The 15,549-nt window shown below is 41.0% G+C and overlaps 1 protein-coding gene across 2 annotated transcripts in view; it reads left to right on the top strand.

Moving 5' to 3' along the window:
• The window catches only part of cplx2b (complexin 2b), a 36,337-nt gene extending 32,860 nt beyond the window's left edge, over positions 1 to 3,477 (top strand). For both annotated transcript variants that reach the window (XM_079839664.1, XM_079839665.1), the window contains exon 4: positions 2,001 to 3,477. In XM_079839664.1, the coding sequence (XP_079695790.1) occupies positions 2,001 to 2,198 (198 nt within the window). In that variant the 3' untranslated portion in view covers positions 2,199 to 3,477. The remainder of the gene's footprint in view (positions 1 to 2,000) is intronic.
• Positions 3,478 to 15,549: the final 12,072 nt, after the last annotated feature.

The raw sequence follows: 15,549 nt of genomic DNA, 5'->3' as shown, positions 1-15,549 counted from the left end.
TATTATGTATATGGACAAAACCATTCACACACTTTTTGCTAACTGGCAAGCAGCATTAGCAGTTCATCTTCTTCTTTCTCTACTTACTACTTCTTCGTCGTATCAATGTGTGCTCGGCAAGACCGTTTTGTGCTCGAGCGCCACCAAGTCGTGTTTTACTGTCACTTCAGCAGCTCCAGGCACGTGAACAAAAGCGCCGATCTCATTGGTCGGACAGTTTTTTACGCGCCGCGTCAAAATAAAAAAACGAACCCGAGGCGTTTTTTTAAAAATGACGCTTTTACGCCTGGCATTTTGCGCGTCGGTGTGAACACTCACATTGGCGCCCATTGTTTAGTCCCGAGGCGTTAAACGTCGGCGATAAACGCGTGCGAAAATCGTCCCGGTGTGAACAGGCCTTTAGTTCACCCAAAAATGAAAATTCTGTCATTAATTACTTACCCTCATGTCGTTCGACACCCGTCAGACCTCCGTTCATCTTCGGAACAGAAATGAAGATATTTTAGTTGAAATCTGATGGCTCTGAAAGGCCTCCATTGGCACAATGGCACGGTTCACTCTCAAGACCCTTAAAAGGTACTAAAGACGTCGTTACAAAGTCCATCTCACTACAGTGGTTCTAAAATAACTTTATGAATCGGCGACAATAGTTTTTGTGCGCAAAAAAACCCTAAATAACGACTTACATTGTGATGACGATTTCAAAACAAGGCCTCATGAAGCTTCGAAGCGTTATGAATCAGTGAGCCGAATGATGATTCGGATCGCGTGTCAAACCGCCAAACTGCTGAAATTTGGCGATTCAAACCGCTGAATTGACTCGCTGATTCATAACGCTTCGAAGCTTCATGATGCCTTGTTTTGAATTCGTCATCACTATGTAAGTCGTTATTTAGGTTTTTTTTGCGCACAAAACTATTGTCGCCGATTCATAAAGTTATTTTAGAACCACTGTAGTGAGATGGACTTTGTAACGACGTCTTTAGTACCTTTTAAGGGTCTTGAGAGTGAACCGTGCCATTGTGCCAATGGAGGCCTTTCAGAGCCATCAGATTTCAACTAAAATATCTTCATTTCTGTTCCGAAGATGAACGGAGGTCTTACGGGTGTCGAACGACATGAGGGTAAGTAATTAATGACAGAATTTTCTTGACTAACCCTTTAACTATTATTAATGTATTATTAATGTAACGAAATAAAACAATTGTGTTTGGCTGAAAGAATAAAGCCATATACACCTAGGATGGCTTGAGGGTGAGTAAATTATGGGATAATTATGGGATCATTTCACTTTTGGCTGAACTAACCCTTTAAAGCCAATATAATAAATATTGTTGGCTCTTTGACGAATTGCCTGATCCTCTTTTGTGAGTCGATTCAGATAAAAGTGTCTGCTACATGCATAAATATAAATCTAAATGAGACAGTTCTTAACATGTGACACTGAAGGCTGGAGTGATGATGCTGAAAATTCAGCTTTGTCATTACAAGAATAAATATATATTTTAATATATAATTTAAATAATAAATATATATATGTATATATATTAATCCTAAGAGACTTCTTTCAAAAAACAAAATCTTTCAAAAACATACAGACTACAAACTTTTAAACGGTACTGTGTATATTGTATAGTATAGGATAATATAGCATATAGTATATTATATCATATATAGTATAGTATAGTATAGTATAGTATAGTATAGTATAGTATAGTATAGTATAGTATAGTATAGTATAGTATAGTATAGTATAGTATAGTATATAGCATAAAATTGCTGAAAAACTGAATAAACTTTTCCTAGTCATGTTAATAATTTTGTTGGATCTAGTTGGATCTATGCAGTTCATGGTATTTTACAGTAGGCTACTTTATTTCCCTTAAATAAGATATACAGTAAACCTACACTACAATGAGAAATGGCATCATTTCAACATTTTGAATAGCCCTCTTCCCCTATTGTCTAATTATCTTGATATATGTGTTGTGTTTATATAGTATGGACTAAAGAAGAAAGAAGAGAAGGAAGCAGAGGAGAAAGCAGCTATGGAACAAGCGTGCGAGGGCTCCTTGACTCGCCCCAAAAAGGCCATCCCAGCGGGCTGCGGAGCAGATGATGACGAAGATGAGGAGAGCATTCTAGACACCGTTCTCAAATTCCTACCGGGACCTCTGCAGGACATGTTTAAAAAGTAACACAGGCACAATGCTGTTTCTGGAAGAAAATGGGTGAGGGGGGATTTTTGCCAAACAGGTGAAAGGCTTTTCACTGCCTTGACGGAATTTCATTTGTTCTTTTCTACGGATAGAAACACAAATCATTACCCAACAACGTTTGGTCTTTTCACTGCCATTCAGGTTCAAACTGTTTACACTTTCTATAGATATCTCTATTTGTTTACTGATCACCAGGGTTTCTGATACGTAGAAAGTTATCTGCCTTAGGTACTCAACGATCAGCCCCACAGTAACAGCACATTCCAGGATCTTGATACTGAGCTCTGGCTCTGGGAATTTGATGGTTACTTGGATTCATTTATCTATCTATTTCAAACACAGAGCATTTTGAAACAGTAGCTCGATATAATTGTTCCTTATTTCACAGAAAACAAATGTCAGTGAAGTGCAGAATGCAGCCATAATGCTTTTAGTTGTGTGCATGATGTCAAAAGTTTACTATATGATGAATTACATTTGCCATCGTTGATACATTGGCATTTGTTCAAATGAGAGACACTTAGTTGTCTTAGTTGTGCCACGTTAGACCACCTGAATGCAGCCTGGCAGTTCTCATTTGTCTGTGATGCATTGATATTTATTTTTGTAGTACACTCTTAAAAAAAATGAAGGTTATTTAATGGCATTGATGGTTCAGTGAAGAACCTTTAACATCTATGGAACCTTTTCAATGCACAAAAGTTTCTTTATACTGGAAAAAGGTTCTTTAGATTATAAAATGGTTATTTTGGAACCTTTATTTTTAAGAGTGTCTTGTGAGATATTGATTTGACCACAACTAATATTCACATGAGCCTTGTCAGCAAAAGATCAGGAAAAGCTCAGTATGTACTAGAACTGTGACGAAACCACAGTTTCTGTGTTTTACAAACTGGACCAAATCATCTTTACAATTAAGAGTTATTCAGGATCTGAAGTCACTGTTTCACAGCACATTCATCACTGCCAAAACACATACGACAATCAGAAATTCAATTGTCTCATACAAACAGTAAGAATCAATTGGCATCAAAATGTTATTAAAAACTAAATATGTGGGGTGCCATATGAAAATACCTGCCTCAGCTGAAAGATACGTAAAGGTCTGACATGACTTTTAATGTGCTTTTACTTAAAAAAGTAGGCAATTGCCGGAAGTAGTACTGTTGCAGAAAATGGAGACATTGTGTTATTGAAAATAATTTATTATTGAAAATATATACTAAATTAATTATGAGAATACATGAGCTTTAATCACAAAAGTAAAAAAAAAAAAAAAAATACCAAAGAGAGAATTATACACCTTAGTAAAGATGTGATTGGCATGAAGAAACTGACATTGTCATTTTGAGAATTTTTTATATTCTGATCCTGCTGTGAGACTATACCAACATGAACACAATTTATAAAAAAAATGCTAGCTCATATTCTACCCAAAATATTCATACACTGCTGGCAAAATCGGATGTGGGGTTGCAGATATGGTGAACTAAGGCTTTTTTTATTTCAATTATCAATGTCTTCATGTTTTTAAGCATTGAGTAAACACTGCCATTTGATAAACATGTTGGACACTTTTTTTGGAGGGGGGGGGGGGGTTAAATGTTTACATAAGTGTTTATGAATACTGGGGAAAAGAGGCAAACTCATTTTGTAAAGTAATGCTCAAATGGCTATTGTATTGCATGATGGGAAATATAAACCTATAGGTAGGCTAACTTTTCATTTTGTTGATTACACACAAAGTTAGTACTTGTATGTTTCCCAATCAGTCAGATTGAAAATGTGTCCCTGTTTAAGCTCTGTTAGCAAATGATATAACTACAGGAATGTGTCCGTACCCATTAGGCTGGTTGTTCTGTGATCAAAATGCTTTTCAGATTGTAAAGTAAATAAAAATCTTAGTAAGAACAGAATGACATAATTTAGAATAACACATGCTACTCTCAAGTAGACTTTAATTTTAGCAGTACGGAAGTACTTTTAAAAAAAAATCAATTATAAAGAAAGAATGAGGTTGACTTTTTAATTTTTGTAGTGCTGAAAGATTTTTCACTAGTCAAAGCCATATTGTTAGACTGCAATAATTAATGAAAAAAAGAATCATCTTGTAGTCATGCATCTGTTACCTGTAAAAATGTGTTGATATCTAACTCTTCATGTCAGAAAGTGTATATACTAAGGTATATGGCATTTCCGTGTTTCTATGTTCTCAATGTAAGTGGGTATTTATGTGCGTCTGTACCTGTTTGTGCTGTAAAATGTTCCTTCATGTTATACCTGTTGATGTCTCTTATGTACAGTCTAAAGCAGGCTGTGTCAACTGTCATGAAGATGGTGGGATCGGGTTATGGGAGTCCTAATGTTGCTGTATGCATGCAGATAAACTTTGCATTAAATACCAAATCAGAACGTCAGGTTGTACCTGTTTATGTATCTCTGTCCCTGCAACAGAAGCTGCACCCTTTATCCAGGGATTAGTTCCCATCTGTCTGATGGGATATGGTGAATTATCACCAGCAGGCCTATCATTCAGGTTGTTTGGTACTGACAGAACCGAGAGATCATTTCAAACCCTTTGATACTGCTGAACTGGATCATTTCTTAGTCATTTATCATTTGCAACTTGATCTCAGACTAAAAATGTGATATTGTAGTTGTACTTCCAATATACCTCTTGGCATAAACAATCATGCAGTATCCTGAGCCACAATGCAATGGTTCATCCGTTTTATGACAGATTCACCCCAAAACGTATTTGGACACTTTTTTGGTTGTAATGTCATCGGATACAAAATATCAAGCAAACAACTGATTCTAGAACTAACTTCAGTTCATCACATTAACACTATGAACTTTCACTAATATTGTTCCATATACATTTTAAACACTTTATTTTACAGTGTCCTTGTTACACACATAGTTACTATAGTAATACCTATACATTAATCATAATTACATGTAAGTAACCATAAACCAAACCTGGTAGCACTTTATTTTACAGTCATGCTCCACATGTACATATATGTACTTATAACTGGTACTAACCCTGGCTTACTTTCTTAGGTAAGTACATGTACTGTAAAATAAAGTGCAACCCTAATCCTAACCCTGTAATGAGTGCATGTAGTTACTTAATATTACGCAGCACTTAAGATGTACTTTAAGATGTAATTACACTGTATTAAGGACACGAAAATAAAGTGTAGCCATATTTTGTTATACATACAACGCAAAGAAATTTGTATATTAATTATGGCTCACTTGTTCAAATACTTTTTGAGGTCCAAGTATAGTTGATTCCCCACAGAATCAAAACACTTTCGTTTTCAATTCCCACTTTATTGATACTTCCATCTTTTCATATGTATCACAGTCATATTTGGAATTTTAATTTATGTAATTTTGATTACATGAACATTACATAATAAACTGGGTAAAAGGGCTGACTGTGTTGGTGATTCTGTAATCTTTAAGATGCTATTGGACTGTAGATGTTCAGCAGTAGAAAAAAAATAATATACACATTTTCAATTATTTTAATAAGTGTTGAGATATCTTTTGGAAAGAATATTTTTTTTTGGTTGATCATATCATATAATCACATTATATTATACCTGAACTCTTTCCATTCTATTAGATACTGTCAGTGCTCCTATTGTCATTCCATTGTTGTGTTTCCACTGGAATTACCCAGAACAATTTGTCCCAGGAACTTTTTTTCCCCTAGACCTGTTGCTGTCTGAGTTTCCATCGAGGTCTAAAGTACCGTGAAGATTAGGCAAATTAGTCCGTTGAAGTCGGACTGAACCTCTTCGCCTGTCCAACGGTCATATTTTTTTAACTCCACTGTTGATTCGAAACACACCGAGTACACCCCAAAGTCCCTAATTCCTGGGGAAAGTTCCCGGCCATGGAAACCCAGCTTATAAAGAAACTCAAATGTGTTACGTAGTCTGCTTTTAAAACTATTTATCAATTAGTTGAATAATTTATTCCCACATTACAATACAAAGTGCATGTTAATTCAGAGTTGGCATCATCTGAAGTCCTGGGAGGGCGTCTTCTCTTCAAAGATGTTGGGTCATCTGAAGTCTTCATAAGAGACTGGATCCAAACTGGAGCTGGTGTAGTCACTAATTACCTTGGGATGGGTGTCCCGAGATAAAACAGAAAAGCAAATGGAACATAATTAGCTTAACTGCTGTTCATAACATTTCAAGCAAAGATAATCATGTGCATTTGATCTGATATGACAGATATATACAAGGTTTTGAGATGCATTATGTGAGTGCTTGGCTAAAGAGATGCATCTTTGGTCTAGATTTAAACTGTGAGAGTGAGTCTGAGCTCTGAACATCATCAGAAAGCCGATTCCAGAGAGTAGGAGCCAAATGCGAAAACGCTCTCCCTCCTTTAGTGGACTTGGATACTACCAAAAGCCCAGTGTTTTGTTACCTTAAAGGTGAGCTATGTAAGATTTTTGCAGTAAAATATCCAAAAACCACTAGGCCAGTGTTATATATTTTGTTCAGTTGAGTACTTAGAATATCCCAAATGTTTCCAACTATTTGTAAATCGTGAGAAATTGCTATTAACACGTGTAGAGATGATAAAATTGGTATGATCTTATTTTCTTGACCTGGTAAGAACTCTAGCAGCTGCATTTTGGACTTATTGTAGCTTGTTTATTGAGGATGCAGGAAGAATTGCTAGTATGGGTTGCAAATGCATGAACTAACTTTTCTGCATCAGAAATATATAACATGTTCTGTAGCTTAGCAACATTTCTGAGGTGGAAGAAGGCTGTTTTTTTAACATTTGAAATATGATTAGAGACAAGCTGCTGTCCAATATAACAGCCAGGTCTTTTACTGTGGTTGATGAAGTAACAGTGCATCCTTCTAAATGCACATTTTGGATCAGGCATAACATTATGATCACTGACAGGTGACGTGAATAACACTGATTATCTCTTCATCGCGGCACCTGTTAGTGGGTGGGATATATTAGGCAGCAAGTGAACATTTTTCCCTCAAAGTTGATGTGTTAGAAGCTGGAAAAAATGGTCAAGCGTAAGGATTTGAGCGAGTTTGACAAGGGCCATATTGTGATGGCCAGACAACTGGGTCAGAGCATCTCCTTGGGTCCTGCCATCCATGTGGATGTTACTTTGACACGTACCACCTACCTAAGCATTGTTGCAAACCATATACATAATTTCATGGAAATGGTATTCCCTGGTGGCTGTGGCCTCTTTCAGCAGGATAATGCGCCCTTCCCCTGCCATAAAGCAAAAATGGTTCAGGAACGAGTTTGAGGTGTTGACTTGGCCTCCAAATTCCACAGATCTCAATCCAATCGAGCATCTGTGGGATGTGCTGAAAAAATATGTCAGATCCATGGAGGCCCCACCTCGCAACTTACAGGACTTAAAGGATCTGCTGCTAACAACTTGGCAGCACACCTTCAGGGGTCTAGTGGAGTCCATGCCTTGACAGGTCAGGGCTGTTTTGGCAGCAAAAGGGGGACCAACATAGGTCATAATGATTAGGTCATCATAATGTTATGCCTGATCGGTGTATGTTATGATCTATATGTGTCGAACGCAGCACCAAGATCAAGGAAAAACAAGTATTGAGAGACAGCCTTGGTCAGAAGATAGAAGTAAGTTATGTGTAATTTTAAAGAGCACAGTTTCTGTGCTATGATGGGGCCTGATTCCTGATTTTTAAATTTCTATAAAATTTAAAAATCTATAAATTTTTAATAGATATATTTTTTGGCAGGAAGGAGCACAACTGAGCGGATTTTATATTTTAGACATAAATGGACGATTTGAAATGAGTCTGTAATTTCCCAATTCATTTGGATCTAGTTGTGGGTTCTTAATGATAGGATTAATAACTGGCAGCTTGCCACAACGTGCCATATTTCCACCATACCTTTCATTTGAGATGGACTAAACGCTTGAATGCTTTAATTTACTTCAGGAATGGCGTGAAATGAGATATTTGTTTTCATTCTTTGCATGCAAATGCATGATATTCTTTGTAAACGTTTTCACTTTTTACTTCAGCACTGTCCATTCCATGTACAGTACGTGCATAAAAGAGAAAAGAATTTGTATTGATCACTGCAAATATTCAATTAAATTCAGTACATCTGTGACCTTGACCAACTACAGCATCACTGTTCAACACTGTCAGCTGAAGAACTGTCAATCTGCAGGCCATGACTGGTCTTTTTGTTTCAGCATAACAAAATATGAATCATTTTGTACATATTAGGCATATTGGATTTTAGAAACACTTAATCAAGACATTTATATATATATTCAACATGTATGTTTTCACATTGTGCCAGAATTTTGAGGCTGTTTGGGGTGAAATAATGAAAGTATCATTCAACTGAGCTTGATTCTGTTGTAAGCAACTTGAATTGAATGAATTTGTAACAGTTAATTTCAGCTTAAAGTAGTTTCCTAAACATCTGTAAATTGTATGATGTAGTAAAACAGATTTCTATCCTCTTGCTGTGTGTTTGAGGCTTTGATTTCTAAAACAGTTTCAGAATGTTATTATTTTAAAAGCAATTGCAAACCATATAGACATGTAACATTAGTCAACTGTTTACTGCATCTCTGATAATTTATCATGAACTATTGAGCAACTATTCTGTCAAAATTAACCTTAGATTAAACCCCACTGCAAAATTTCAGCTTCATCTGGTCGGAAAAATATGTTTGATTATGAAGCATTTCTTAAAACTGAAATGGAGAAATGCTGCAACCTGTCACAGACATCAACAAAGCCCTATATTTTATTTTATGAGCACACAAGTGCTGTAATTAGGCTAGTTTTTGAAAGTTTGAATGTGAAAAGATTAGTTTGGCCACAGTTAATCCTGAGGTGCAACACTGGTTGTGTTATTTATAGCTAAGTTTTACTTCCAATCTGAACAGGCTTTCATGTTTCAAACTCATATAGTCGATAAGTGTGTTCTGCTGTCAGCATTTCTTTCATTCTTTTCATAAGTTTGCTTTACTGTGTTTGAAAAAGACTTAAAGTGTTAGTTCACCCAAAAAAATGAAAATTCTGTCATTAAAGGAACACTCCACTTTTTTTGAAAATAGGCTCATTTTACAAGTCCCCTAGAGTTAAATAGTTGTGTTTTACCGTTTTTGAATCCATTCAGCCGATCTTTGTATCTGGCGGTAGCACTTTTAGCATAGCTTAGCATACATCATTGATTCTAAACAGTCCATTAGCATCTCATTCAAAAAATGACCAAAGACACTTTCAATATTTTTCCTATTTAAAACTTGACTCTTCTACAGTTACATCGTGTGCTAAGACCAACTGAAAATGAAAAGTTGCGATTTTCTATACCTATATGGCTGGGAACTACGTTCTCATTCCTGCGTAATAGTCGCGGATCTTCGCGGCCATACCATGGCTGCAGCGGCGCAATGATTCGTTGGTATTCTGTGAAACATGGTGGTAGTATACACCTTCGACTTACTATCACAGCCCTTTACAACACACAGAAGCATGGCTAATCACACAGGTAAATCCACAACACAATTTGTCGGCTGCAAGCCTGAAACTTTCTCTGCAACTACACGAACTTAGTGCCGGTCATATTGAAAGTTACCGAGCTGGGGGCTACTTTCAGGCGCTGTAATATAATTGCGCTGCTGCAGCCATGGTACTGCCGCGAAGATCCGCGACTATTACGCAGGAATGAGAAAGTATAGTTCCTAGCCATATAGGTGTAGAAAATCGCAACTTTTCATTTTCAGTGTGTCTTAGCACACGATGTAACTGTAGAAGAGTCAAGTTTTAAATAGGAAAATATTGAAAGTGTCTTTCCTCATTTTTTGAATGAGATTCTAATGGACTGATCAGAATCAATGATGCTAAGCTATGCTAAAGTGCTACCGCCAGATACAAAGATCGGCTGAATGGATTCAAAAACGGTAAAACTCAACTATTTAACTCTAGGGGACTTGTAAAATGAGCCTATTTTCAAAAAATGACTCACCTTCATGTCGTTTCCAAACCTGTAAGGTCTTCGTTCATCTTCGGAACTCAAATTAAGATATTTTTGATGAAATCTGAGAGCTCTCTGACCTCTCCATAGACAGCTATTTAATTACCACTTTCAAGGCACAGAAAGTTAGTAAAGACTTCATTAAAATAGTCCATGTGACTCCAGTGGATCAACCTTAATTTTATGAAGCGTCAAGAATACTTGTTGTTCGCAAAAACAAACAAAAATAACAACTTAATTTAACACATTTGTTCTAGCTCCTAGTCTCTTAGGCAGTTTACATTGTAAAAACAAGGCACCTCCCATGTCATCATCACACACATGTGTCGTGGTGCTCACGTGAACAGTATTGGCTGGCATAGATCTTGAAAGCGCTGCACTTTTCAATGTAAGTGCATAGGAGACGAACACCTGCTTCCTTTGCTCTATCGCTTCTATATTTAATCTCATAATTTTAACTTCAGCAAATCAGCACAGTGCTCAAATGACAAAGCTTGTCTTCAATGATAAAATTAGAAACTCCGGTGACTGGAAGATGACTACAAAAAAAGCGGAATATTTTATCTGACCAGCCTCCCGCTGCCATTGGCTTACATTCCGGAGAAGGAAAAACACAGCTGCCTACATTGAAAAGGATAAGAAAATGTTCTTCTAGTTCAAGAATCTACCTGCTGCACAAATTGCCACAGACTTTTACAAAGGATTGCTGTTCTTGAAACAAAGTTGCTTGCGGAACTACCAAACCAGACGAATCACACAGCAGAGCGTCATCATGGACGCCCTCAGCATACAGCTGGTGAAGATGGTGAAGACCATGAATGTAGTTCTCCTCAACAGACCAAAATGAGTTTAGAGAAACAAGCCATAACTGATCAACACACTAATCGATGGCACAAACAGGGAGCAAGACCCAAAGGCACTCAAGACATCAGATTTGTCACGAGCATCACATATTGCTACATTTGCAAGCTCAACCCCAGACACAAGGATTGCAAAGACTTGTTTCCTACCACCAACTATACATCTTGAAAACAGATTTAAAGTATTAACGAATGTGGGTGAGGAATCCCCAAACATGATGAATGTGATTGAACACAGATGGAATCAGCCCGTAGCTAACACTGATGCTAACAGGCAATCAAGATCGAGCAGACAGCGGCATTCAGCTCAGAGCGTAGCCGAGCCAACAACTCTGATAGTGGGTGACTCCATTATCATTAAACATTAGCAGTAGGGATACAACTGTGTGCTGCCTTCCACAAGCAACAGTTTCTGATGTAAACAGGGAACTTCAGAGCATTCGGATGAAACATAAGACTGCAAATCGACTAATCATTCATGTGGGGAAGAACAATATTCAGAGAGAGCAGTCAGAACTCCTTAAAGGATTAGTTCACTTTTAAATAAACTTTTGCTGATAATTTACTCACCCCCATGTCATCCAAGATGTCCATGTCTTTCTTTCTGCAGTCGAAAAATAAATTAAGGTTTTGGATGAAAACAGTCCAAGGTTTTTCTCCATATAATGGACTTCAACCCAAACGGTTCAAGGTCCAAATGACAGTTTCAGTACAGCTTCAAATGGCTTTAAACGATACCAAACGATGAATAAGGGTCTTATCTAACGAAACGATCAGTTTCTGCGAGAAACCGAGCAGTATTTATGCTATTATTTTACCTCTTTTCAGACGAACGTGATCATCTCTGAGCTCAGCCATTACTTCTGCTAAGTGAGGTCAAAATAGAGCGTGGTCATAGATGTACATGTAGATACCTCATTAGCTCTTGTACGGATCAGTAGAATGAGGCATCTACGATCGATATATCTATGACCATGCTCATATTTTGACCTAACTTTGTCAGGGTTATAGAAGGGATGAGGCGAGGACTCAAAGATGCAGAAATAATGGTCTTTTTAATGATAATAACAAAATAAAACAAGCCAAAACAAACAACCCCGAAGGGGAAAACCAGACTTGACTTGACAGGAGCAGGAAAACAAGAGGTACATTTGACGACGATTCCACACTGGACTGCAAACACAAGGAGATTAAATAGGGAACAAACAAAAGAGGGAAATGAGTGTAGACAGGTTGGGCAAATTAACCAATAAACAGGAAAAAAGGTGGGCAGGGTTAGACAATAGACATGAGCACATGGCACAAAGAAACACTTGACAAGACATGTGCTCACACCAAACGTGACATGAACATGCAGCTAATGAAAACTCATCAGCTGCATGTTCACACAAAACATGACAACATGAAAGCACGCAGCCAGTGAAAAACACCAACCACGTGCTACACAACATAAGACAAAACATAACATGAAAGCACACGGCCGATGTAAATATGAACCATGTGCTACACAGAACACAACACACAAACAGAAGAGCACACACTCACATGACAAGACAGAGCGCACGAGAACGAGCAAATGCTCATTCCGTGCGCTCGTGACAAAAAACAAACACGGAGCATGAATTTCCGAATCCCAACACAAAACTGAAACCCAAACTAGACCGAAGTGCTGGGATCCGAACACCACGCCCTGCACACAAAACACAAGGACAGAAGAGCACGCAGCTCGAGCATGCTCAAAGCTGCGCGCTCACACAAGACAAGACAAACAATACAGGAGTGTCAGGGCTCTGTCACGAAACCATGAATAAACTAGACCGAAGTGACAGAACCCTGACACTGCCCCCCATCAAAAGGGACGCCACCTGGCGTCCCTAACGAGGGACACCAAAACAAGACAGGAACAAGACAACACAAGACAGATACACAGACTGAAACACAAGACAGGAAAATCAAAACACAGATACAAAGAGGGGAAGGAGGGGAGCCAAGTCAGAGCCAGCAGGACAGTCCAGAAAGTCTCCAGCATGGACTAAGGAGGGACGGGAGGGTTGAGCCAGGAAGGCTCAGGTGGGCCTGGAACCCCAGCAGAAGTCCAGGGCGGAGCCGGAGGGACGGACCAGGGTGGCTCCAGCGATTCAGGAACCCCAGCAGATGACCAGGGCGGGACCGGAGGAACAGACCAGGCAGGCTCCAGCGGGTCAGGAGTCCTAGCTGAAGGCCAGGGTGGTGCTGGAAGGACAGACCAGGCGGGCTCCAGCTGTTCAGGAGCCCTGACAGATGGCCAGGGTGGAACCGGAGGGATGGACCAGGGAGGTTCCGGCAGGTCAGGAGTCCTGGCTGAAGGCCAGGGCGGTGCCGTAGGGACATACCAGATGGGCTCCTGGCGGTTCAGGAATCCTGGCAGAGGGCCAGGGTGGGTCAGGCGGGTAAGGATGCCTGACTGGAACCCTCACTGGACTCAGGACAGGAGCCGGAGGCATGACAGGACACAGGACGGAAGACAGAGTCATTATCAGACGTTGATCAGGGGCCGGAGACCTCACCGGCCTCGGGTCAGGGGCTGGAGCTGGCAGGGCAAAGCGAATGGGTGGCACGGGCAACGCAAGACGCCTGGGTGGCTCGGGCAGGGCAAAACGCCTGGGTGGCGGGGGGCAGGGCAAAGCAAATGGGTGGCACGGGCAGCGCAAAATGCCAGGGTGGTGCGGGCAGGGCAAGACGCCTGGGTGGCGCGGGCAGGGCAAGACGCCTGGGGGGCGCGGGCTGGGCAAGACATCTGGGGGGCGTCTCTGGGCCAGCAGCAGGCTCAGGGATGGCCTCCAGGCCATGTAGGGTGGAGGAAGCCTTCTTTCTCCTCCTCCTCCGAGAACGAGGCGGTGGTCGGGTGCTTACCGCCTCCAGGGGAGCTGCAGCATCTTCGGCCGTCTCTAGGGTTGCTGCAGTGTTGACGGCCGCCTCTGGGGTTGCTGCAGCCTCTTCGGCCGCCTCTGGGGTTGCTGCAGCTTCTACGGCCGCCTCTGTGGATGCTGCAGAGTCTTCGGCCACCTCTGGCAAACCTGCAGCGGACACACACGACATGGGCAAACCTGCGGGGTGTGTTGCCCCCACTGGATTGGAGACCGATGAGGCGGGCCGGTTCTTCTTCCTCCTCCTACTCCGTTTCCGGCTTCCACTGACTGCCGATGGAAGAGGGGAACGGTTAGTGGCGGATGGAAGGTTCAGTGGTGGGAGAAGGAAAAAGGAAGATGCCCATTGTCTGCAGAGTCCTCTTCTTGGCGGAATCGTACTGTCAGGGTTGTAGAAGGGATGAGGCGAGGACTCAAAGATGCAGAAATAATGGACTTTTTAATGATAATAACAAAATAAAACAAGACAAAACAAACTAGCCCGAAGGGGAAAAACAGACTTGACTTGACAGGAGCAGGAAAACAAGAGGTACATTTGACGACGATTCCGCACTGGACTGCAAACACAAGGAGATTAAATAGGGAACAAACAAAAGAGGGTAACGAGGGTGTAACAAGTAGATCCACTGGAGGCAAGTGTTTTGAACCCATGTGCAGCATTTATTAACAATAAACAAAACTTAAAACAAAGACTTGGCTTAACTTGGTCAAAACATAAAACAAAGTCATGGCATGGCTAAACAAAACTCACCACCAGCAGGTTACAACGTTAATAACAGACAAAGACACATGGCAAACATGAGGGCTTAAATACACACACTAATGACAAGACAAGTGACACCTGTGAACAGTGATGAGACAATGAACCAATGACAGGACAAGACACAAGATCACATGAGGGCATGGGAGTCACATGACAATGAAACACATGACAAAACCAGGAAACTGAAAGGACAAGACAAACTAGAAACATGACAGTAAACTTGATGAACTAAACACATGAAACATGAACCAACACCAAAACACCATGTGACAGATCCCCCCCTCTATGGGCGGCCCCTGACGCCCAAACAACACCAACACATCAATAACCTAACAGAGTCTTAACAAAAAGTCTTGGGGGGCGGTCTTGGGGGAGGGATGGTGGGCCAGGCCCGTGCAGGGGCACCGGACCCAGACATGACCTGGACGGGCCTGGGAGCGTGGGCGGACCTGGACCCTGTGGCATGGGCGGACCCTGTGGCGTGGGCGGACCAGGACCCTGTGGCGTGGGCGGACCTGGACCCTGTGGCGTGGGCGGACCTGGACCCTGTGGTGTGGGCGGACCTGGACCCTGTGGCGTGGGCGGACCTGGACCCTGTGGCGTGGGCGGACCTGGACCCTGTGGCGTGGGCGGACCTGGACCCTGTGGCGTGAGCGGACCCTGTGGCGTGAGCGGACCTGGACCCTGTGGCGTGGGCGGACCCTGTGGCGTGGGCGGACCCTGTTGCGTGGGCGGACCTGGACCCT

The sequence above is a fragment of the Gobio gobio genome (assembly GCF_949357685.1).
Source record: "Gobio gobio genome assembly, chromosome: 16".
NCBI classification, from domain to species: Eukaryota; Metazoa; Chordata; class Actinopteri; order Cypriniformes; family Gobionidae; genus Gobio; species Gobio gobio.
The sequence above is the reverse complement of the archived record's forward strand: the minus strand, read 5'-3'. Positions and strand labels throughout refer to the sequence as shown.